This window comes from Passer domesticus, chromosome 2 (assembly GCF_036417665.1).
Source record: "Passer domesticus isolate bPasDom1 chromosome 2, bPasDom1.hap1, whole genome shotgun sequence".
Classification (NCBI taxonomy): Eukaryota; Metazoa; Chordata; class Aves; order Passeriformes; family Passeridae; genus Passer; species Passer domesticus.
Window position 1 is genome coordinate 17823769 of NC_087475.1, and position 25913 is coordinate 17849681.

General features: G+C 40.3%; 1 protein-coding gene across 1 annotated transcript; it reads left to right on the top strand.

The window, feature by feature from the left end:
* Positions 1 to 660: 660 nt before the first annotated feature.
* On the top strand, positions 661 to 25767 carry CLTRN (collectrin, amino acid transport regulator). The gene is made up of 6 exons (XM_064407610.1): positions 661 to 2436; positions 2795 to 2853; positions 9098 to 9183; positions 15903 to 16019; positions 19058 to 19252; positions 23309 to 25767. Exons 1-6 carry the CDS (start codon positions 2370 to 2372, stop codon positions 23457 to 23459), a joined length of 675 nt encoding a protein of 224 aa, XP_064263680.1. The 5' UTR covers positions 661 to 2369; the 3' UTR covers positions 23460 to 25767.
* Positions 25768 to 25913: the final 146 nt, after the last annotated feature.

The window sequence follows — 25913 nt, forward strand, 5'->3', positions numbered from 1 at the left end:
TTTAAAAATACCATTAATTTGAAGCAAAGTTATCTTCCTGCTAACACCTGGAGTAGTCTTGCATGTCCACCTGGCTTATTTAAAAAATGTGCTGGCTTTGGGAAAAGATTTGTAGATGTGTAGCAGTTGGTTGCTTCTGTGCACCACTCCGTGCATGTACAATTGGATATGCACATGGGCCTGGAGCTGGATGCATTTGGCATACATCCACGTTGCTGAGCACGTATATATCACCTGCATGATGCTCTGCCTGTGAGCTCTGAGCTGGGGTGTTTATCACACTGCTTCTTCTCCTGGCCTCCTCCCCTCTCTGCTGGAAAAAAATCATTTGTCTTGCTTCTTGCCAGCAAGACAAATTGGGGAAAACCAGCCATCCTGGCTGGAATTCAGCAGCTCTGATCAGGGAATCCAGTCATGTCCTCTGAGTTTGTTCCTGCTGGGTGTCGTGTCCCTTCGCTGTACTTTGACGCTGGCCTCATGCAGTTCTGAGGGGAAGATCTGATTTGTGGTGTTTTACAGCAGGGAGAAGTGGGGATGCTGTGTATCACACCCAGCTCCATTTGCCTTCTGGCAGCAGGGAAAGAACGCTTGGCTTTTCTTCTCTCTTCTTAAGTCCTTCAGTGTTTCCCCCAAAGGTAAAAAAAAGTTCATGTGTTCACTGTTGAAGCAATGCATGTGGATTTACCATGAAACTGACTTCATTCACATTCTTTTAAGATTTTTTTAAGTTACAAATGCTACAGAAACCTGATAGTCCTTCACCCATATGTAAATTTTTCAGTGCACTTTCTGATGTGTATATATACAGCATGTTAATTTAAGCTGTTATTAGAAATTAATTCATCACTTTTTTGTTTTCATAAGCATAGATTGAACATCTAAGCAGATAATGTATCCAATAGTTTTGTACCCAGACTGGGTTGCCTAGTGAGAGCAAAGAGGTGCCTGGGAATCAGCTTGGTGAATGACTTTTAAAGATGGGCTGTCAAGGGCTAACAGTGGCCTCTAAAAACAGTTTAATTTACTGAAACAGTAAGTTCTCTGTTACCCAAAAGTCAGAGTATCTAATGCAGTAAATATTGGTTATTGTTTTTCATAAATTCAGCCCACAGTTAAGTCAGATTTTCTTACTGTTTGTCATTTGTGTGAAGCTCTTTGTGTTTGCAGTCTCAAGACACACTTCTTGGTGCTAAAGGACCAACTGAAAGTAATTCTGAAATGATCTTCGAGGTGGGACCTAGCCATTAATCAGAGTGGCTAGAGGGGAAATCCAGCAGCATAATGAAATAATCCTGTCTTGCTGCCTAGATTGCAGACACTGTTCAAATACGTGCAATACATTTCAGTTTCTAAATTTTTTTTCCTCCATGTTTATTTAGTTGTCTTGGTAAACATTTGATTAATAGTGCAGAGTGCATTAAGATATTTTCACATGCGTGTGTACATGTATACACAGGGGGTCATGTCTGCAAAACACAAACACATTCCTTTTCAACATGCTTCCTACTCAGTCTTTTATTGCACCTCTGCTTATTCTAGTTGCTACCACAGTAAGCCTCTGACAGGAAAAAAGTATTTCTCCCTACATATGACAGTTTTCATGCAAAGCAATGTCTCAGATGTGGGGTGTTTGTGCAGAACCAGGCATTTGCTCTGCTGGGCTTGAGCAAGGACACAGGAGTGGGGCTGGCGTGGGGATGGGGGGACTCAGGACTGTGCCCATCAGGCTGGTCCTTCTCAAGGGCTGTGAATTCAAGGGCAAGTGGGAGGCAATGCCTGAGCCTTGTTTTTTGGGTCCTGGTATTCACTATTCATCACACATTTCTTTTGGTGAGGTGAAAAGGGTGCCCAGTCTTCCTATATCCTCAAGGAGCCTCAGTGGGGCCAGACAGTTTCCTATGGAAGACAGGTGGCAGCTTCCTTTGGGATCTAGTGGCAGCCAAGCTTCAGATTTGCCTGCTGTGGGTGGCAGTTGCCAGCTGCTCTGGTGTGACATCCCACAGACACTTTGTGTGTCTGACACTATGCCTGTGACAAAAAAAAAAAAAAAGTGGCATGGAACACTCTGTAAAATGTTGTATTTTTCAAAAAAGGAAGAAATAAAATTAAATAGTTGTTGCAGTTTTTTGGTTTTGTTGCTTTTGTTTTTTTGGGTTTTTTTTACTACAGAGAAAGGTAGTAAATAACTAACAGAAGACAGTTGTTTCTAGTGCCTGTTTTTAGCTAAAATAACGGGGGTTAATTATTAAACCTTTTACTTGGTCGCTCACTTGTGCTCCTGATGCTTTAATCCTGGGTCACACAAAGTTTAAGAGTGCTTTACAGGGGAAACTCACTTCTTTTTGCTTCAACCTTTCCATGCTGACGGGATGTTACGGGCTTTGCTGTTTATAATTTCTGTAGCTGCCATTGCTCATGCTGAGCTCTGCAAGCCAGGTAAGATTGGGAGCTGATTGCCATCTTTCTTTAGGTAAAGTAGCTATCAGTTTAGACTACAAAGCTGCCAGCTTCTAAGATTTTTATTTTAACTGGTTGTCTTCAGTTTGAGGATTGAAATGCTGAGCATTCACTTCTTTTATGAATTTGCAAATTAAGTATGGAAGTTGGTCACACTTTTAGAGGTCATTGTAAACCTCATTGAGACTCTGTTGGTCTCTTTTTCATTTCTCCTAAATGTGTGATTTTTTAAGACACATTTAGAAATTGACATTTGAGAAATAATCAGAGAAGTAAATGATATAAAATCCTATTTTGAGTGACTACCAATATATGTTTGCTTTTTTCTCTTTTGCAGATGCACAGAATGCTTTCAAAGTGCGGATTAGTATCAAAACAGCTTTGGGAGATAAGGCAGTAAGTAAAATATCTTCACATCTTCTTCCTAACTCATTATCTGCCAAACTAGAAGTAAGGTATACTATACAATTTGTAAATGCAACACAAGCAATTTATTCTGCAGTGTTAATTGTAATAGTTTGCTCAAGTCATGATCCAGGCCTCCATTTCTTGACATTTGACTATCCCACTCCTTAAAATGTCATCCTTTAGGAGAAATATAAAGCTTGCTTGTTCATAAATATAATTTTCTGCTCAAAGATTTTTTTTTTCCCTGGAAAAGTGGTAGGGATGTTACACTTTATGCATGAAAAGTGCTGCATAAATGTAAGTGTATTTTGGGAAAAGCACTTCTGTTCAGGAGTGCTAATTGTAAAGTCAAGCATGTTTAGGAAGAGAATCAGGAAAAGATTTTTAGGTCTTTATGAAATGAGACTATATCAGGCTCTCAGACAAGCATTAACTGTAGAGATCATTCAAGCATGTCTCATCAATTCCCTGCTAATGGAGGGCTTCACATAGTGGCCTTTCTTCTCTGCCTGTGGTGCCTGTGGTGCACAGGCTTGTCTTATGAAATGCTTTGGCTGAATTCAGATCTTTAGGCTTAATGTAGAAATACTGATATGAGAATGAGAGATGTGTAAGAGATTGGGGCATTTGATGACTGAGTGGTCCTTCCTGATCTAAAGCACTATTTAATATGTCAGAGCCCAGTACTTTGTTAGTAGTTTTGAATACTTAGAGCAAATCTGCAACATGTTAACAGGGCTCAGCAGAAAATTAAGTATGAAACATCCTGGACAGTCATGTCTAGGTGTCGTAAGTCTGGTGTCTGATCATGTTATGAGCTCTGGGAAACAAAAAGCAGTAGGTTACACGTTTTAAAAGACTGGTGATACAAGAAACTCCCTATGACTGGAGAAACTGTTCTAAAATTACCCTGAAAGATCAGGTAATTTAAACTGACATTAGCAGGGACTGAAATTTCACTGGTAATTTTATAAACCAGACAAAGTACAAAAAAATTTTCAAGAGACCTGCTAAAGTAAATGTCTCGAAATTCATAGTGAAGTCAATTCTCTTGGGTGGGACACTTTAATTAAACAGTAGTGCAAGCCTAGGTTTTTTAAAAATTATTAAAAATAGAGTAATACTATGGCTGAAAATATGTTAAAATAATTATTAAAGCTCCTCTTGATGATAAGTGCTAATATTTTTATTTAATCTTGGTTCAACATAGTAGCAAAGAATGAAAATTGCAGTTCCTGATAATGCGCTTTTTAGTGCCTTTTCCTTTCCTGCTGTAGTAAAATTAGGGGAGGTTGTTTGATCATTTATAATTTTTTGTTTTTCATTTAAAAAGAGTATGAGACAAATCATTACCCTTGAAGGCACTTTGTATTGCTGGGAAAAAAATCCATAACTGAGGAGTCTATTGGTTTTTTGTAGTTGTTTATGTCATAGACCAAAGTGTGTGAAAGCTCAAAGAATGGGACAGTCAAGAACAGCATTTTAAAACAACAGCTTGCTGAAAGTGATATGATGCCATAGAAAATCATCCACAAATAATAAACAATTTATTAAGTACACAGGTGGTAGTAGTTCCTTTTCATAGCCATTGCAGTCTTCTCTCTGAATGACTGAAATTGAAAACTGAAACTACTATGACACTGAAATTAATTTTTGTTAAAGAATTTGGGGTGCTTGACTTCTTTGTGTTGTTTATTTTAGCAAAGAAAAGTGTAATACTGTCATTGTGTCACAGTAGGACATGATCAGCTTGGTTCATTTCCAGGTCACTTCAAGTTCCATGATAATGGAAAGCCAAGATACTGTGGGAATTTTTCCCTAGGAGTGGCAGGATAACTCCAGTGTACATTCAGGGGTATAGGAAATAGGCTGGTGCAGCTTTTCTCATGGTGTAGTGCATGCCATCCCTTGTGTGTGAGACTGATGAAAACAGGACACCTTTTTTTTTGATTTGTTCACCAGGTAAGCTGTACTCTGAGGCAGGGAGTTCCACTTGGTGTATTTATTTAGTTCTTATCACAGTGGAGCTGGAAAGACCAGCTCTGATGCAGTAGGTATTCAGCCGTTATCATTTTATTTGCAAATAATGGGTGTACTTGACAGAGGTGTTGTTTGCTGATCTGTGGGAGGAAACAGTGCCTGTAGGCCTAAATGGAAGGTGATTTGTGAGTCTCTCTGAGGATGGTTTTGACTTTATGAGTGGCTTCTGGAATAGCTGATGGTCACTAGCTGCTTTCTGTTCATGGAGCCAGCAGAGAGGTAGAGTGTTAATTCAAAAGGGACAGAGGAAACTAGAGAGTGAGAAGAAGTGATGGGCACTGACAAGTCTGTGTAACTTGGTGTCATCACTCATTTTCTCCATCAGAGTCAAAGATTTGGCACCTCAGGGGCTGCAGCCAGCTGAAGTAGACAGTGCCCTTCCCTTCAGGCTCGTGTATCCAGGCTGCTTCTAGGGTAGAGGATGAAGAGGAGGAAGGCTGACATACACCTTGTGTTTTGCCACCATATGGGATCCAGAAGTGTGTCTGTGTGTCTGTAGCCACTCTGCAGTCTGGCTACATAGTTAAGCTCAGAACCATTCAGGAGGGAAGAGATCTTGGATGGTCCCTAGTCCTCACCTGCTCAAAGTCAGGTCAACACTGAAATCCGGTCAGGTTGCTCGGAGGAATCTTGTAATATTATATTCTCATATCTTAAATTTTGTCTTTTACAGCACTATTACAGCATTTCACCCTGTCAGCAACCTGCACTCATCATCTTTCATGCATTATCTTATCATCTTCTTCATTCAGTAAGAGGCATTTAGGACTGCCTTGCACAGTTAGCTATGTCCAATTCTACTCCTCCTTAATATATAAAGGATGGCAAGTGCAACTGAGCCAACATCTTTGTGTTGGTTCCTTTGTAGCACAATGAAGATGGTAAATTTGACAGTTCTGATACCATCATGTAGTGTTTCATTCACAACAGTTATGTTCACAGCGTGTGGTTCCAAATGATATTTAAATATGGTTGCAGATGATATGTAATGTTTCCTCTAGAGCAGCAGGAAGTGTGCATCAATAGCTGTACTGCACAGGGACATCCTCAGTCATCAGCTGTGCTCCAGGCCTTTGCATTTGGAGGATAAAGATGAAGCTGATAAAGCCCCGTAGTAGAATGAATCAGGTCTAGTGGAAGGTGTCCCTGCCCATGGCAGGGGGGTTGGAACTAGATGATCTTCAGAGTCCCTTCCAATCCAGATCATTCAAGGTTTCTTTGCACCTCTGATCAGAGAAAGCTGCTGATTAGAAACCATTTTCTGGAAATTCATGCCCACCTGCCCTGAGTTCATGCAGTTAGTTAGCTTAAAGTTGTTCTTGCCTTACTTTTCCACCTCATTATGTTGCCTCCCTCTTGAATGTTCCTGTATGCAGTCATGTACAGAGGTTCTTGTTTACCTGAAGCCCATAGCCATGTCCATGTCCTCTACTTCCTGTTTAGTCTCCATTTTCTTGGGGCTTCTTGCCCTTCTGCCCAGAAGGTTGTCTGCAATATCTTCTCCTGACTCAGGGAGACCCTTGATTTCTGCTGAGCTCTCTCTGCCAGTCTCCTCCCCCTTTCTTGTAGTTTTCTGTTTATTCCATTTCTTTTCCTACTCTTGAAGTGCCTACTCTTTCAACTGGGCCTGGAATTGCTCACTAAAAATTATCATCTCCCTGATTTGAGATACCCTTTTTGTTACTCTGACTTAAAGAAGTGCTAGGCTACTGCATTATTTATGAGAGCTGGGACAAATTGTGCATGTATATATGCATTGCACTAAACATAAACATACTGAGTACATGCACTTGGTAGCGCTGCATTGTATTTGTGTCCACGTGAGCATGAAATGGAGTGTGCCTCATCATTATCTATTTTCAAGACAACTGATTAAATTATCTCTACAGCTGGTTTAATTCACTGGCTAACAAATTATGTTTTTTCTGTCCTTTTGGACCTGTTCTCAAAGACTGCAGATGGCGTGTAGGGATTCAGTCAATAGTGCCACACAGAGAAAAAACAGATCTTCCCTTTTGGAAATGCAAATTGTGGTTCATGGTTTAAATACAGATATCTTTAAAATGATGATAAATAGTTCTAGGGCTCCAATCTGTATTAATTCCTTTACTACACGATCTCTTTTTCTTTCAGTAGTAGTTGCTCTCATTTCTCTCACATTTTCATCAGTGCAGTGGGATCAAAACACAGACTTTTATAACTTTTTTTTCCAAAGAGTTTCTCTCTGGGTTTTTTTTTCTGTTTAAGTTCCCAGGCTGGCAAGCATTATCACAGTATGCTCACAACCCCCTTCATTCATGAGGCAAGAGTGGTGAGTCAGAATGCAGGTTCTCAGCAGTGCAGGTGCACTTCGGTGCTGCTCAAGTTGTCTGCTGCCTCAGCTTTGTTGTCCCTGTCCTATCGCATTTCAGAGAGCCCATTTCACTCAACATTCATCTAGGAATGATAAACAAGATCACTTTCTGCCCTTTAAATTACTCCATCCTTCCCTGTTCAGTTTGTTGCGGTGTGGGGACACGAGGCTTGACTCCATTTTTCTCAGAAGGCTGATTTATTATGTTATATAACATATTAAAATACTACATTAAAACTATACTAAAAGAACAGAGAGAGAAAAATGATCAGAAGGCTACAAAGACATAGAATAGAATAGAATAGAATAGAATAGAATAGAATAGAATAGAATAGAATAGAATAGAATGCGTAGCAAAATCCTGTGACTGCTCACAGCCTTGGCACGGGTGGCTGTGATTGGTAATCAATTGAAAACAAACCACATGGACCAGTGGAAGATGCACCTGTTGCATTCCACAGCAGCAGACAGTTATTGTTTACATGTCTTTCCTGAGGCCCTCAGCTCTCAGGAGGGGAAAAATCCTAGGAAGGGATTTTCCATAAAATATCATAGCTACATTCAGTTTCCCAGGATGCCACTACAACATGAGGGCTGCAGATACCTGAAAGCTGGATTCACTTTTTTTTTTTTTTTTGTGGACAGGTTGCATCTCCACATGTCCAAAATCAGAATTTAAAAATATTTTAATTAAAGTCAGAAGATTTATTAAAATCAATCAAATTAAGATTTGATTTCAAATCAGAATTAAGATTTGGAATTTTCAATGCTGTCTACTGCTATTTGATGTACATTGTTGGTTTTTGAATGTGCTATAAAGGACCATGAAAAAGTAGGACCAAGTTGACAACAGAGCTAAGTGTCCATACCACTGGGTTTCTGGTTTGGATGATTGCAGAGCAGATTTTTTTTTAATGGTGAAAGTTAAAGATTAGATTTGTGTTCTGACTGACTGAAGAAAGCTGTTTCTAACCTCCTTTAATATAATTCCAAGAAACTAATAATCTTTGTAATCTGCTGAAAGGGGAAGAAATTCAATCAGTATGCCTCAGTCATGGCTCCTGTTATAAGAATGTAATAGATGCAGTTCTTACAGGTCATTAGAATTGCATATGAGAGTGAAAGCCCAGGGGAACCCAGTGAAGCTGTCTCAGAAAAACTATGAAAGCATGATTTTTTACCAAGACAACAGAGGACAGTTTTTGGAGCCTACATTCTTATTATTATTGAAGTAGTAAAGATGCTATTTTCTCTCTTTTATCTCACATGCAGTATAACAATTTTTAATATATTTGAGTCTTCTTGTAATCAGGACAGTGTGCAGCAATAAGGCTGCAATCTCAGTTTATTTCCTGGTGTCCTAATGTCCAACTCCCAGAGACCACCTTAAAAAGTGTTTTTTTTATTATTATTTCTGGCCAGAGCCAAATAGTCTTAGAGGGTGGTTATAAACCATCTGCTTTAACTGAGTTTCTCCAGCAAAAAGGTAAGGCTATGAGTGCAGCTGTGTGGGGAGAATTCTAGTAATATGCTTAGTCTTTGGTATAATAAACTTTACATCTCCAGTTTGGTCAGCTTTCAGAAATATTCAGTTAATTCAATTTTTGGAAACATTCTTTGCATTTTATATTATTTATATTACAGTTTTATGGCCCTTTTTTTTTCCATTAGAAAAAGTTCTTTGTCCACACTAAATAATGGACATTCATTTTCTTAGCCCAACCAGAGAATTTATTCATTTTCTTGATCAATACAGCATTTCAAGTTCAGCAACTCTATTCCCTCTGTGTACTGCCACCACTCGTGCTGAAACTAATTATTTTTCCTCTTCCTTTACAGTATGCCTGGGATGCTAATGAAGAGTACCTCTTCAAAGCAATGGTGGCTTTTGCAATGAGAAGATATTCCAGCAAGAGCACAACTCAGTAAGCATCTGCTTGGATTTGCCTTATACATATTAACAATGCTGCATGTAGTGACCTGTCCTCTGCTGTACTGAGCTGTAGAAATCATTATACAGAGATTCTAAAAGCAGACTGTACTTCTGACACCCAGATACATATTCAACATCACACTGTCTCCACCTTCAACAATGTTCAATCTTTGAACCAGTGTCCCTGTGGATGTGACATGACACAGCTGTGCATCTCAGTGAGATGTGCCAGTTCACTTTCAGCAGAAGGCAGCGGGAAGATTTGGCACCTTCTGGAGACCATACTGGGAGGAGGTGAAGGGACACCCTGGGAGGTCAGGAAAGGCAGCACAGATCTTTGAGTAAGCAGCTCTGGTGCCTCCTTCCTTAGAGCTCAGCTTCAGCAGTGTGCTGGAGATGAGCTGACTCAGAGCCCTGGGAGATGGATAGCTATGCCAGTGCTGTGCTCTGCATTCCTATCCCTGATATCACACAGCTGAGTTACCTACCATCACGAAGTTTCAGATGTTGTAGTGCAGATAGAAATCAGCCTTTAATTGGTTTTGGGATTAAATCTACCCTGAGGTATTGAATGTTCTTCGCTGGCTTCTGATCCTTGCTAGTCTATGAAATTAGATACCAGATTAGACAGAGCACTTACCAAGCTGTATTTTCATGATGTTCTTATCTTTCTTAAAAGGAAAACCTTGTAAGTGCATTTCCATAGGCCTATTTTTTTTTTATTGTGTTTCAATCTGAAAGGAAAGACTGACACTTCTGGTAGGCTAACAAGGATAAGGTTTTCAATTTACTTAAAAATAAAACTGCTTCAGGCTGTCATTGCATCAGGTGAAGCATATTCCACATTTGAAAATATATTAGTTAGCTTCAGTCACATGATGATTATTGGGGATGCTGCCTTTCTCTTAAATAAAAGGGGATTTCTCCCTCCATGTGGCAGGAGTGTTCGATTCCTGCTGTTTCATTTTTATTCCTGAGAGGTGGTCTCCTTTGAGCAAAAGAGCTGTTATATCAAGCTTATCAAAAACAGCCAAGTGTGCTACTCAGCCCAATTAAAATGGCACTTAAAAAAATTAGTTCAAGATACAAGCTAATTACAGATGATTATGTAGGACTTTTCTCAGGTTTTCAAGGCAGCAGAGTTTTCATTCAGCATCTGCTCCATAAAGATTCACTTTTGTATACTTATTTAGTCCTGGGTCCTTTGTTTAAATTATTCTCTTCCTTCAAAGTCAGTCTGCTTTCACATAGCAAAAACCTGTGTCAGAAGGAAGTAATCTTTTTCCTCTTCAAGCACTATGGTTTTCTGCAGATTAAAGTAAGGTTGCTGCAGAAATGGAAAAAAAATCAAGTTAGTATGGAAGGAGTAGAAGTTTTAATGGCAGTTATCTGTACCCACTCTGGGCAATAATAGAATTTATACTCATTAATTCAGTTTCCTATCTAGAGAGTTTTTCTTACGGACAAATATGATGATGCCAGTGTTACTCCAGTTTGGAGGTGGTGTTGCATACATGAATAATTCCCTGCTACTAAGCTGGTCAGAGAAGTCAGTATAACATTTGGAACCAACCAGCTGTGGGGATCTTTACCTCTTTTTAGGATCTGACTTTCTCATGAGGTATAACCTGGGTACACCCCTCATGGGGTGTATATTGGAGGTATAACTGATAACTCATGTAGGACTTAGAGACACCTTTGGGGTCATTATAGACAGCTTGTCACCTAAAGGAGAGCTGTGCAGCTCTGAGATCTGGCACAACTTCCTAGGCAGCAGGTTGAAGAGTCTCCTATGCATAGATCTCTCTCAAATCCCAAGGGGCCTCAGAGCCCTTGTTTAGTGATGGAGAGGCTGGATGAACCTCCCAATACACCTCAAATAATCTGCCTATTACATGGGACCAGGAAGGCTGTGAAGCCTCCATCCTGTTAGAAGCCCTGGAAATAACACACCCCTTTCCCCACCCTTGGGGCTGGCAGCTGGAAGGAAGGAGTGCAGTCCTGCTCCATCCCCTCTGCAGCAGGCATGGAGGCATGGGAGCAGCCAGCATCCCAGCAGGAACAGCAGCGTGCTGTGCACAGGAACAGCACCCTGGCAGAGCTGGTGAGGAGACTTCACTGTGCTGAAGAGGGAGGCAGAAGCAGGAGCTTGTACCAAATAAATTACATTGCACTGCTGGCAAATAAATTGCATTTCACGACATGAGCTTTCGCAGGAAAATGTCAACAGATTTTCTTCAGGAGATGTATAAGACCAATGACCAATTTTAAGGAAATTTTGCATCTGGTTAATTGAAGTTTTTTGTCAAAACAAAACCTATGAAAAAGATCACTATTATTTTATGTAACTACATACTGGTTCTGCCAGGTTATAAATTATGCATGTAGCCATAGCCAGGATGTGACAAACCTCCGCTTTAAAATCCCAATTATTTCTAACACACCCACAGCCTTGAAGTAACTCACAGCCACAACTAACTTCCACATGAGACACAAATGCCATTAACTTCAGCAAACTCTATCAAGCCCCAGAATAATTTGTCTGGTGGATTGGGATAACCATTGTTGCAGTCTGCCCTGTAATTTTTGGTATTTGAAGTCACCTCTTGTTAGGTTTCTGAAGGTGGATAAAAGCCAGGCTGTGATGACAAGTATTTCAATGTGCTGCTGCAAACAGCAGTTGATGCTGTTGCTGCCCTTGTGTAACCACTGAAGACCCAGCACAGAATGGGGAGGATTGCACGTTACATCTCGAGCTCTCTAAAGTTAATTTCCAAACTGAAATTTAATAAATCATGGAGCAGTGTTTAATGTTTGAAAGGCTTATCAGATTTTCAAGTTTGCACAAAACAGAAGAAAGGTACAATCAATGACATTACTCAGTAACTATTAATAGAGTTACAAATACATATTTCTTTTTCAGTGGAGAATTAATACCCCATTATTTCCTGCTTTATATATGGCCTTTCAATTGATTCTCAGTTCATATGGTCATGAGCTACGTAAGCCAACCTTTGATCTCTCAGTGTTAAAAAATTATTGTTGTAGCCTGTGTTAGTAACCCTGGTTTCTCTAATCTGTGACTCATTTGAAATAATATGCATCTCTTTTGGGCTTGAGACTAGTTAATCTTTAGAGCAGGAAGAATGTCAAAACATTTGTTTTCATTCAAATAACAGAATCTACTTTTGGTGCATCTTTCCCCCATTTGTAGATAAAAAACCCTATATTTTCCTTACAAAGTGACCAGAAAAAATTCATCAACATTATCCAGCTTCCTAAGACAGGCTTTTTTGATACTAAAAATATTGTGACCATTTAGAGCAACAAGAGTCTGGAGTAAAGCTGTTAAATCAAAGTGATCCCATAGCTGCTAGGAAGAAAATAATGTTCCTTTGCAGCAGCAGCTGTAGAGCCCTGTGTTAGAAGAGGCATGATACTTTTGGGAGAGCTGGAGATAGGCACCTGGGACTTGGGGACTGTGGTTCTTCCATGAGCTAACAGCCATTGTGGGCACTCAGCTCCCTTTGACTCTGACAGCTCTTTCTTACCCCTAAGCAATCATGTAAATCTCCATAAGGAGCAATGATGGTGCTTCAGGCCAGGGAATTGCCAGGGTTTCCTGCACTCTACTCACTGGTGTATTAAAGGAAATGCAGTTTTGGACTTTTGCCATGGTGCCAGAAGGCCAAACCAGGATTTTGTCATTTTGGTGATAACAGTCTCCTATAATCCCATGTCAAAAGTCTATCAACTGCTAAGGAAAGGAAAAAATGTCCACATATATGTTTACAAATACACTTCAATAGTGCCTGGAGAAGCCAGGTTTCTCAGATCTATACAGTGTGATGGCATATTTGCAGTGGTTCTCTGTTGTGATTCAAACCTGCAAGCAAATGGCATGGGAGAAAAAAAAAAGTGCACCATTGTACAGAAATTACCACATGGGTGCTTGTTGAACCACTCTGTTTTGGTGTTAACTCATCCTCTTGGAACTTCTCATGAGTGGGATTTATTCTCTTCGGGGCCTGGAAGGGTTTGTGGCATTTGTATTCCACTGATGAAAAAGTGGTGGTGGTGAAACCAGAGTTTGGATCCTTGTAACTGAGGATTTTAGAAACAACAGGGAAAAGAAAATAAGGCAAATTTACATACCCTAGTGCAATCCTTGCTGCCCTTGTTTCAGTGCTGTTTGTTCTACAGAGAGATGTGACCCTTTGGTGACTGAATGCCTTGTCTCATGCTAAAAACCTTGGCACTTTGGGAAAGACCCTAGGTTAAAGAGTCTTTGAATAAGGGTATGAAAGTCTGGGTTTTCTGCCAGTCCTTGTCTGCCTTTATCTTTCTTTTTTGGGATTAATCTTTCTTATCCTATTTCAAGAACATCTGTAGGGGAACACCAACTCAGATTTTCCACCTGGCCCAGTTTTTGATTACACCACAGAAACTGCAGCTTTAGGAACTTTGGCAACATGAAGTTTTGGGTCCTACTGTTATAAACACTGAGATAGAAAACTTCCTCTGCAGTTACATTTTTAAATATTCTGTGAAGTCAGCAAGGGTTTGTCAGCCATCAGCCAAAAGTAGGCATTTTCCCCCTCTCCTGTAAATTTTGTGCTTTCTTTTTTGTTTTGAAAGAATAACTCTGCTTTCATCTTCTGACTGTTGCCAGAAACAGATGTGAACATCTTTTCAAATTCCAGAGGATGGCTTTCCTCTTTTATCCATAAAAATTCTCTGTAAAATTGATACTGTTCTAGAGAGGTAAAAATGGTCATTTTGGCTCTGCAAAATCACTGCTTTCCATTTTATTGCATATCTGTCTGGAATGGGTGCTTATAGCCCAGAAAGCCAACTGCACCCTGGGCTGCATCCAAAGCAGTGTGGCCAGCAGGGCAAGAGAGGGGATTTTGCCCTTCTGTTCTGCTCTGCTCTGGTGAGACCCCACCTGGAGTGCTGCATCCAGCTCCGGGGTCCCCAGCACAGGAAGGGCATAAAACTGTTGGAGCAAGCTCCAAAGAGCCAAAATTAAATCAACTCAGTTGGTTGGTGCAAATAATGTCAAGGTTGAGGCTTTGATCCCTGTGTGGATCACTCCCGTAAGAGTTGGACTTAATGATCCTGGTGGGTCCCTTTCCACTCAGAATATTCTGTGATTCTGAGGACTGGAGCACCTCTCCTTCCAGGAAAAGTTGAGACAATTTGGTTTGCTTAGCCTGGAAAAGAGAGAGTAGTGGCAAGAACCCTCCTTCCAGAAGGATGGAAGGAGGTTTTTGATAAGGGCATGAGACAGGACAAATGGAATGTCTTCAAAGTCAAAGAGTAGGTTTAGGTTAGATATTGGTAAGAAATTCTTTACTGGTGCTAACTCCCTGGCATAGGTTGCCCAGAGATGGATGCCCCATCCATGTGGATGCCCCATCCATGGCAGTAAGCAAAGCCAGGCTGGAGGGAGCTCTGAGCAGCTTGCTCTAGTGGAAGGTTCACTGCCCATGGCATGAGGGTTGGAATAAATCTCTAAGGTCCTTTTCAGCCAAAGCCCTTCTATGATTCATGAGATAGATAGATAGATAGATAGATAGATAGATAGATAGATAGATAGATAGATAGATGATAGATAGATTGAGATAGACCTCTGTAAAATGATCTGTAGCACTACCTGGGGCACCCAAAACATCACTCAAAAAAAGTTTTCATCGGGAAGTAAAACATTTCTACAAAATATCCTAATGAGGCACTGTGATCTGCCTTACAGGCTGATCCTGGCCTGGATGGGGAATGCCCAGGCGTGGGCATTCTCTCTCCCTCCCGTCCCGCCCCGGCTCCCGGTGCTGCCCGCGGCCGGCAGGTGCCGCTGCCGAGCGGAGCGCGGGGCGCGCCCCGGCCCTGTCCCGGTCCTGGAAGGGATCGGCTTTCGCTTCCTTCGCTTAAATCCTCGCGATTGTGTCGTTGCAGAAGGGTTTTCTGATGTTTCCACCATTTACCAGTAGAAATCGGGGGAGGGAAACAGCGTTTAAAAGGCATTTTGCAGACTGTTTTTATTATGCCATGAGAAGCTGCCTGCCTGTGCCCTCCACATTTAACTTCACATAAAACTGAACAATCTTCCTTTAAAATAGATAATATAAATATTTGATACAGCATAAGCTAAAAGGAAGAGGCCAGTGCCAGCAGAATGACTAAATTTAGCTTGTTCTGTCCATTCTGTGCCTGGCTCTGTGAACAAAGATGTCAAAACCTATAACATCAATTCCACTGATCTTCCCTCCAACAAATGTATTTTGTAGAACTGCACACACTTAACAATCACGTGGGCAATTCTCAATGACTGGTTCCTGTGGTATTTGCTGTCAAAACCAGAATTCTTAGTTCACCAATACACTCGTTCCATGATATGGCCTTTTTCACAGCCAATGATGGTTGTTATTCAAATATGTATTTTTCCATTTGATTACGGTAGATGTATGTCCAAGACCCTGAAAGTCTGTAATAGATTTAGAAATTTGTTTGAAGACTCATTTGTTCTTCATAAGATTGATTTCTTTAAAATCATATGGGAAATGCTGTGAGTGATATTTCTTTCTTAACTGTGTTAGCATTTTTAAAAATAAGAAATTTTTCCCCCTTAGTTGAGAGCAATATTTTAAGAAAATCTAAAATATTTCAATAATTCCTTCCATGCGTCTTTAATGATGTTTTAACTGTCTGCAGAATTTCCAATGTGCTGCTCTGCAATGTGACAGACCGGGTGTCCTTTTGGTTTGTGGTCACAGATTCTTCCAAAAATGTGACAACTGTTCCTGGAAGTGAGGTAGAGGCAGCCATCAGGTACAGTCACTGCTCTTGCAATGTTTTCTTCCTTGTTTACTGGGGATGTTTTCTCTCTCTGGGCCTTTAATGAATGAGCACTGTGCCTCTTAAGGATGAACTAATACAAGTTGCTGAAACACTGAGAGCACAGTACTCTTTAATGAATGTGAGATTAGAGGATGTTTAACAGTCCCACAGAATGCAAAGAATGTGAGCCTTGGGATTATAACTTTGGGAAGAGTCTCTGTTGATGCTGAAGAAATCTCGTCCCTTTCCAGAGCCCTACCTGTGATGTGCTGTCCAGTGTGTGGCACACTGCTCTGATCCAGCTCTCATCACATTTCCCAGTGAGACAGGTGATGGAAGGGCACACTTTCTGGGTGGGATTAATATAATTTAGCTTTTACTGCATGCTACATGCACATCTACACCTGGGCTAATGACTGTAGGCTCCCTTTCAGTGCTTCTCACTAACAGTTCATCTGACTTAATCAGGAAGTCAGCTTTCACATGAGAAGAGCTTGTGTGAATTCCTCATGAGCAGAGCTGGCTGTGTCCCAGCTTGGCTTAAGCAATCTTATGCTCACATTCTTTTCATACCAGCTTGTTCTAGAATGCCAGACAATATCCCAGTTGAGCATTGCTTGTACAAAGTACAGTGCACTACATATCACTTTGCCTTCTACTCTCACATTCTGGAGCAAGTAAAAAGAAGAATGTGGAGCTGACAGGAAAAAAGAAAAAAATGGGATAATCTGACTTCAATGGTCCAAAAAACTGCACCAGGGATGAGTCCCTCAAGCAGCATAACATACGTATATTTCTCAAGCATGGAGTGGAAAATGGATCTCTTTGTTTTCAGGCATTCTGTTCTGTCTTGAAAATTTGTGTTATCACTGTGGAGGTGTAATGCCTAATTCCTGATGAATGAGTATGCGTTCTTTTGGAAAGATTAATTTAAGCTTATGAGCAGATTAAACTATTTCCTACAGAGACACCAAACAATAGCTTCATAGCATTAGTGGAGGAAGCAGATTATTTATTCACTGAAGCTCTCTGTAAGAGTGCTGGAATGCGGGGGTTTTGCATTTCTGTTATTCTTTGATACATTCAGTAGCATAAGCTGATTTATTTAAGTCTTTTATGTGCCCTGTTTGGCACAGAAATTGGATGCTGTTATTGTTTGGTTTTTAACTGTTGTCTGTCACCTGATAAAGAATATTCTATTTATGAAAAGTTTTAATTCCTACCTAATTTAAAAACAAGAAATAAAATGGTCCATAAAACTACAATGCTTTTTGTTCAATTGCTTCTGATTGCAGGCTTCCATACAAAACCTTTATTACAATTCTTCATACTAGGGTAGCACATAACACTAGTCATGGACTACAATTTTGTTGTATGAGTTTCCTACAAAGTGAGGATAAAGAGGAAGGTAAAGCATGTCAGAGCTCCATGTGATACTCAAGATTTTGCATAAATATACAAGCATATGCGTATACAAACATGGAGTGCACTTGTAGTTGCCTGCATGTGTTTCAGCACATAATTCTGAAACTCAAGCCACTAGATGAGGGTAAACAATGCTTGTTTCAGCTGTTCACAACAATCCTTTCATACCAGTAAGGAAATCTTTTATAAATGGCAGACAGCTTACGGAATTATGAGTCTTAAAACATGCCATGGCTTTCAGTCCTGTCCAGGAATGCTGACTTTCCATTAAGGCTAAGAACTTCCTGTTTAAGGAACATTTTGATTTCCAAGAAGATAAATTGGTTAAATCTTACGTGTATTTCCCATACTTATTTTCTTAGGAAATACATACTTTGTGGTAAATAAATTGTATTGTATAAAAGAAAGAGCTCCATTCATTCATACAACTGCTATCAAAAAGAATCTCTCAAGACCAATATATGTAATCCATTTGCTTAAAAATTTTTAATATTTTGAAAAAGCTAATGAAAGATACTTCTAAAGTCTCTTAAGCCTGGTTAGATTTAGATTCAGAAATACCTTACAGGCAGTGAAATGCTTACTGGCAGTGACAATGGGTGATGATGTCCACTAAAGGATAGCAGTTGTACTACTTCTGTGAAAAAGCATATTTCTCAGACTTGCAGTTTCTCATATGGAAATGGAAAAAATATGGAAAGTACAAATCCCTTTAGCTGCATCCTGCAGGGAAGAAGGACATGTTGGCAATACGTTGGCAATTCTTCCAGGCCAAATTGTATCCTGTGCCTCATGGACCTAAGAAAATCTACAGCAGCAGGGGCAGATGTACCAGCCCATAACATGCAGGATGGTTCAGTTTGAGGGACGAGGGGGCAACTGTAAGTAAATCCTGCAAGCGTTGAAGGGTAGATCTGCCTCTCCTGTGCTAATCTTGAATGCTGCATAAGCAAGGAAAGCCTTACAGCTAACAACCTGCTATGTCTTCAGGACATGGTTCAAAACAGAAATAAGTAATAATATTGTACTTCAGGTCTCATCTGTATTTCCCAGTTTTTCACAAAAGTGTGGGGGTGTCTGTGGATTACTGAGATCTCTGTTACAGTCAAGGTCTGTGCAATCCTGCCAACATCATTGAATCACAGAACCATTTAGGCTGGAAAAGACCTTCAAGGTCAAGTTCAACCTTTGACCAAACCACCACTGTGTCTTGGTACTAAGCAGACCATGGTACTAAGTGCCATGAACATTTGTGTCTTGAACACCTCCAGGAACGGTGACTCCACCACTCCTTGGGCAGAGTTTTCCAATGTTTAACTACCCTTGCAGTGAAGGAAATTCTTCTGTTGTCCAACCTGAACCTCCCCAGTGTAGTTTGAGGCTATGTTCTCTTGTCCCGTTGCCTGAGAGAAGAGGCTGATCCCCTAAAGGTAGACAACATCCTTTTCTTCATCATGTTGGACGACATTCAGCCCTGCCTAACTTGCAGCACATTCATGAAAAATCCTTTTATTTTCTACTAGCTTTTTAACTTGTAAAATACTTTTATAAAGATTTGTGATCTTTTTCTTGTTTCTTTTGTTTTTGTTTTTTTTTCCCTGAAGGATGAACCGGAACAGAATCAACAATGCCTTCCTACTGAGTGACAAAACGCTGCAGTTCCTGAAGATAACCTCAACCTTATCACCTCCTGTTGAACCCTCTACTCCTGTCTGGCTTATTGTATTTGGTGTTGTTCTTTGTCTCATTGTGGCTGGGATTGTTTTCCTCGTTGTGTCAGGGATCCAGAAGCACAAGAAGTAAGCAGCCTAGCCTTTCTTCTGTTTTAATGGAACACTGATTAGTTAGGTCAGCTGAGCTGGTTTTGTGTTTCAGAGCAGCCTCAGACAGATTAATGCTGTGCATCCTTCCCTAGCTAGGTAAAGACAACCCATCTCTCCTTTTCTGAGGAAAAGACTTAAAAATTTTAACTGTAAGGTCCAGATGCAATAGTAATTTTGGGGAGGAACGAGGAAATGGAGAGTGTAAGAAAATTATGCTGGAGGCCACCTACCTAGAGATGAGCTTTAAAAAGACAATTGATGTCATTCTTGTGAAGGTTTATTGTACCATGGGTGAGTCTCCTCTCACAGACCACCCACATAACCACCAGGAGGGGAAAGGCTGGCAGTGACTGTGTCCCTTCCAGGGCAGTAGTGTTAAAAGCTGGTAGCTAAACAAACTGTGCTATTGCAGCTTGAGAAGACTCAGTAGGGCACACAGTAATGATTGAGGTATGGCTGAAGAGGGCCTGCTCACTGGAACACAGCAGGGTTTCACTTACCATTCATGACCTGATGAGCTCAAAACACCCAGCCCTTCACAGGTTCATGGGCAGACCTCCCCGTGAGCTTATGAGTTTTTCTGGTGGTAGGATAGGAGAGAGATACTCTCTTTTCCTCTCCATTTCTGCCCTGGTGGCACAGGTGAAAAAGAGAAGGGGATTCATGCTTCCCTAGTATGAGCATGTGGGAGCAACACAGAGAGCAGGTGGAGTTTTGATCCTGACATCTCTGCTGGCTCTGAGTTGAGCATAAGGAATAGAAATTTCTCAGCTGAGTTGAGATTCTGCCATAGAAGTTCAGCTTCTACCATGCTTTTGGCTGCTACAGAGTTTAAGTTTAGTTTTGTAGTTTAGGCTACAAAATTATGACTTCAGCAATAGATTCATACAGGAACAGCTGATGAACTGAAAAATGGTAAATTCCTGCTGATAACCAGATAATATCAAAATTATTGACTGTATAATGGATTGTATCCCCAAATATATCAGAAAAAGGAATTAATATATGAAAAGTGGTATGTTGCAGAGACTTCTCCTTCCTGCTTTTTTATTACCTTGAAAAATGTTAAAAGACCTCAGAAGAACAACACTTGGGAAGGTTAAGTGCTTGTCACAGAGAACCTTAAGTAGTATAGTCAGAATCCTTTCAGTTATATTTTGCAATCAGAGGAGTTACATGAATTTCCAAAACTCCTTTCTCTTTTCTAAAAAAACCCACAAAATTCAGCAAACAATCGATGAAAGATGCTGTTGGGGAAAGAGTCTGGGATGGTATTTGGAATCTGTAGAGAGTTAAAACCCTATCACAGCCATGCTGTATGGACTGAATTATTTCATGCCCTAAACCAGACAACCTCTTCTGTAAAACTGAATGATGTTGCTACCTGAAGCCCATACCTGCTCTCTGTGGTATCATGGCTCTGTGTTTCTTTACGGTGCCTAACTTTAAGGGGGTCTTTGAACATTTCATGTAAGTGTAATAAACTAAGATAAATAGCTGATATTTTTCCAGCTAAAATAATCACTAGTGCTTCATATCATGCTGAAAGACAGGATTTACCCCTGTATTTTCAAAATAACTCAGCTGAGCTTGAGCAGTTCCCCTCAATATGGTGTAAACTGCATGCTCTTATCACCACACTGCCATTAATATGGCTTGTTGCTGCCTGCCTGTGCTCACTTGGCACCCTCTCTGTCTCATGCTCTTGTCCTTTTAGTTGTTATGCTTTTTTACTTCTCCCTCTGTTTCCCTACCCTATCATTACATAAAACCTTTCCTCAGAGCAGGTTCATGTGTGCCTGAACTGTAACCCTCCTTTCACCTCAATCACATCTGTAGCAGGGGCGGGAAGTAAGAGAGAGGGTAAACCAAGCATTATTTCTTCTGTCTACTGTTGCAAGCACTGGAGAGGTAAAAGGGATGGTCTGGGTTATTTGGCTTCTTGGAAAAAAAAAAATCAGAGAAAAGGATTTCAAAAGCACTGATCTTTTTGTCAGACAGTGAAGTGACCAGGTTTTCAAAGACTTCAGCATGTTCAATAATTAGTTTTCTTAGAAGTCTGTCCAGAGCTTATGTAATGGGAGCTCTGTTGCCTAGTAAGCTATGTTGGAAATCTGACCCCTAGGATGGTGTTGGCTTCTCATAAATCTGGCATTTTGTCTTTAAAGGTCTTTAAAATACCATGTAAATACCTCAGTTCAGATAAGACCAAAAGCACGTGCTCCAGGCTGTCCATGCTCAGGGTGTCAGGGAAGGGGAGTTAACTTACAGAGGAGTTTCAGTATTGAGTTAGACTCATGCATCATTTATTGAACTGAGATATTTGCTGAATTCAGTGCCCATAGTGAGCTGGGTCAGACACACTGTCTCCCAGCCTTGTGTTTGTTCTCCTATGCTTGCCGCAATAGGACACCTCCCTCCACAGCAATAGATTTGTCACATGCCCAGAGCAGGATCATCCTCTGCAGTGTATCCTGAACTAGCCCAAAGTCTCCCCTTATCCCCCAAAAATCCCATCTGCAGCAGGGGCCATAAAAATTTGCCTTGGGAGGAGTGAAAACAGAGTAAGCACACAGTCTTCCCCTGTATTATATCTCCCAGGAATTAATTTGCAGCTGTGGCCTTCCTGAGCTGGATTTGGTCTTCCTGTATGTTTTCTCTTCCCTTAACTTTCTCTTCCCTTAACTTCCCTTAAGGTGTTGAGTCACCCCTTGGATTCATGGAAATTTTTAGTTTCTCTGAATTTCATCTGGTAATGAGTTTCACACATCTTCTATTCCTCTCATTTCTTTTGAACCTCCTTCTTAGTAACTTTTATGTTCTGTCCCCACAGTTTTGTATTAAAGAACATTCATTTTTATCAGTGTGAGAGCAGCCTGAGGTCAGAGGTTTCTGCTACTACACCCCAAGTTTATTTTAACATGTCTGTAATGTGAAGAATCCCCCAAGGGCCTATAAAATTTTATTATTGTTAATATCTCTGTCATTAGCAGTTACTCTGAGTCAGATTTTTACAGTTGTCCTGAGTCAGATTGTTACAGTGCACGTTGTGAGATAGGAAGAAGCAGTGCACCTGACCTTTGAGTTTCTTGTCCTCTGAAACCGCTGATGCTGCAGGCCATAAAGTACAGCAGGTTTTTCAACTATGAACTAATTGTTGTCCAGGTCAGAATAAATCTGGAATTAAAGGAACATCATGATCTGTTGACTGATATTTGTTTATTACATCTTCTAATGATTGTATTTTAGATAATATTTTAGGGGTTTTTTAAATGTAAATAATTTATTCAACCACTATTATATGTTTTTGGGACAGTGGGAGTCTGGAAAAGTGAAAGCTATGCAATTGTTTGATCTAGAAAACAAAAGTATAAAATACTGGGTAAGAAGGTGGCTGCTAATGAAGTTTGAAGGAAAAAAATGCAGATTTGCAGCACTGAGATTACCTAAGAAAGTAATCATGAATGTTCTGAAGAAGGTAATCATGGATGTGATGGATGTCATGGATGTCTCCACATCAGAGGCTATAGTTAGTCTAAGACTGATCTGTTTCTAAAAAATATGTTTTGTTTTGTACAGATCCTGGGGTGTGATCTGTGACATACATTGCAGGGTCAGATTTCATGCTTAGTGTAGACCTTCCTGATGTAAAAAAACCCAAACAGATTTAGAGATTTTTTCAAATTTTGTTTTGCCCCAGCTTTTCTTTTGCACCTTCTAGTCATGGTGCAGAATAAGAAGATGAAATAATATTTAAAACATACTTACAACATGTCAACTTCAGGGTTTCTGGTCTCCAATTCTGAGCTCAAACTCTTAAACTAGGGCTTCCCATCTGTGTGTCCTCCAGCTACTGCATTTAGGTACACCCATCTGGTGTGTTTACAACAGCAAGGAAGTACACCAGATTGTGCCTTTAGGAGCATGACCTATGACAAACTTCTAACTAAATATGCAGTTTGCTTTCTGTGGAATCATGGTGGAGTGCTGCAGGTCAACAGAATAAGATGATCTTTTCTTTCTTGTTTTTAGAAAGAATAAAGAGTCAACAGAGAGAGAAAATTTAGAAGAGAAAGTTGAAGTGACACTAGAAAATGGGATTCCTTGTGAAGCACTGGATTTAAAAGCAGGCCACATTAATGGAGTCTTTGCAGCAGATGATGACCGGTTCACATCCCTATGAAATGCTGCCACTGCTCTCTGGTGGTTTTCTGAAAGACTCCTGTGCCTGCCTTTTCTCATCACTACTCCTGAATGTCAAACATGAAGACAAGAAAAATGTCCCTTCAAGTAATTTCCCTTGAGAGAACCTTTTGCTTGGGTGAACCTCCATTACAGTTCTTATTCATGAGCAACGCCAATAAGAAGGCCTCAGATAATATCCAAAAAAGATTTCCAGAAGATGTGTGGCAGAACAGGGTTGGAATCTGCCTTGTGCCAGGCATCTCATTTTTAATGATTATTTAAATATGTCCATTGTTTGTTTTTCTCTGACATAAATGTGAAACTGCATTATTCCTGAATTTCACTGGGGAGATCATCTATCATTGTCAATTCTTGATGGGTTTTTTTTCAAGCCATATGCAAAAGTTTCTCTGTAAAATTGTTTCTGTTTGCTGCTATGTAGTATGCCTTTAGATGGAACAGCCATCAGTGCATGAAAGTTTTCATTTATTGAGAAACAAAAAAGCTTTCACAACCTCTGTAAGACCAGGTCAAACTACCTGGATCATGTGTAGCTCTTGGGCTAGTAAAAATCTGTACTAGAAGTGTTTGTCGCTTAACTATCAAGGTTACAAGCTGTAACTTTGTTGTGAGCTGGAAATTAAACTTGAAATTAGAAGTTGCAGCAAAGGGCAGATTTTCCACAGGTGCAGGCAGTGTTTTGTGGCCCAACTCTCATTAAATCACAGAATCACAGGCCAGCTTGGGTTGGAAGGGATCTTACGACCATCTTGTTTCAATCCCCCTGTCATGGGCAGGGACACCTTCCACTAGACCAAGCTACTCAGAGCCCCGTCCAGTCCAACCCTGAACACTTTCAGGGATGGGGCATCCACAGCTTCTCTAATGCCTCAACAACCTCACAGTAAAGGATTTTTTCCAAATATCTAATCTAAACCTGCCCTCTTTCAGTTTGAAGGCATCCCTCCTTGTCATGTCACTACATGCCCTTGTGAATAGTCTTTCACAGCTCTCTGGAAATGTCTTGCTTACAGTTTTTAATAATAATACTGGAGTAGATTTCCAACATAGCCAGCCTGGGGTCAGATGAACCTTCATGTTCATGTGATAGGTGGACAACTTTTGAAAGGATTCAAGGTGTGAAACACCAACTGCTGAATTTGGTGCATCTGATCTGGGTAAGTGATACAATTCTGGCTGTCTTCAGAAACACTGGTCAACAGAAAAGGGGAGTTCTATGTGTGGATAAGTGTAAAAACAGAATGGAAATGTGTTGAAGCAAAATATGATATCTGCAGTCACTAAACATCTGCCCACATCACTAGAGGCAGGATTTGACCATTAACCATCCTGTTTCCAGTGTCATGTCTAGAGGCAATATTAGAAAACATCTTTGCTTATTAGGATTATTTCATCAGACTCTTCACCAACAGGAACAGGCTTAAACAAAGTAAAAGGTAGTAAAAGGTTTTCCTAACGGACCATCCAGTGTCCTGAACTGTCCAAGGTTTCTTGTTTCCCAGGGTGGAAATCCTTCAGGCTTTGGCTGTATTGAGCACCTTTGACTTGTCTCTGTACTGGCTCTTAGGACCAGTGTCAGCAGAAAGGGAGGAATGGGAAGGAGAAGGGAAAGCAGCAGGGTGAAAGGGGAAAGCTGAGCAAGGTTAGGGGAGGCAGGAGAGAGGAGGGTAAAATGCAAAATAAAACCATGGAACCCACTAATGTGGTCTCATTTGTCACAGTTGTCTTTGATGTCCTGCTGGTGGGTCCCTCGGGACAAGGACTGCATCATTTCTGTGTCCCAGTGTGTGCTGCTCCATTCTGAAAAGCATTAATAAAATTGGTTATATAATATAATAAATAAATAAATAAATAAATAAATAGACAAATAAATAAAATATCTCAGTGTTTCAAAATTACCATCCACAACATGTGACTGTATTTCTCACAGGAATGTTGAAAATGAAGCTTGCCAGTGTTGCAGGGGAAATATAGAGTACACTGTTATTGTTACTGCCTCAGTTGTTGCTCCAAGGTCTCTCATGCAAAGTTTTATTGAAGTAATTCAGATCCCATCATTTCTAAACATTCAGACTTTTCCATTCTTTATATGACAGACAGCTACACCTCAGTGTGACCACAATGGACTGATTGCTGTGTCTGCAGCACATCTGCAAGAACCTGTGAAAGATTTTGGTGAGAACAGCTTAGTACTGCAAGAGCAACCTCAAGCTACAGATTAAGAATTCTTGTTTTCCTGTATTGTACCATATGATACTGAAATAAAATTCTTTTGAAATGAAAAAGGGCCAAGCTTATCTGAGCCTACTTCTCAAGGCCTCAGTAAAGGTTCAGTTGAGCCCATGGCACTGACTACCATTTTGAAAACAGATTGAAATCCTCTGAACATGACATTATGCAGTGTGGGCTGACTGTGGTGGTAAGTATTTAA

What these genes read in the sequence shown, in the direction of transcription:
- CLTRN (XM_064407610.1), top strand. Translation starts at nt 2,370, where the DNA reads ATGTTACGGGCTTTGCTGTTTATAATTTCTGTAGCTGCCATTGCTCAT. An exon ending in CAGCTTTGGGAGATAAGGCA is followed by an intron (nt 2,854 to 9,097) that starts GTAAGTAAAATA and finishes CTTCCTTTACAG; the next exon opens with TATGCCTGGGATGCTAATGA. An exon ending in GGGATCCAGAAGCACAAGAA is followed by an intron (nt 19,253 to 23,308) that starts GTAAGCAGCCTA and finishes TCTTGTTTTTAG; the next exon opens with AAAGAATAAAGAGTCAACAG.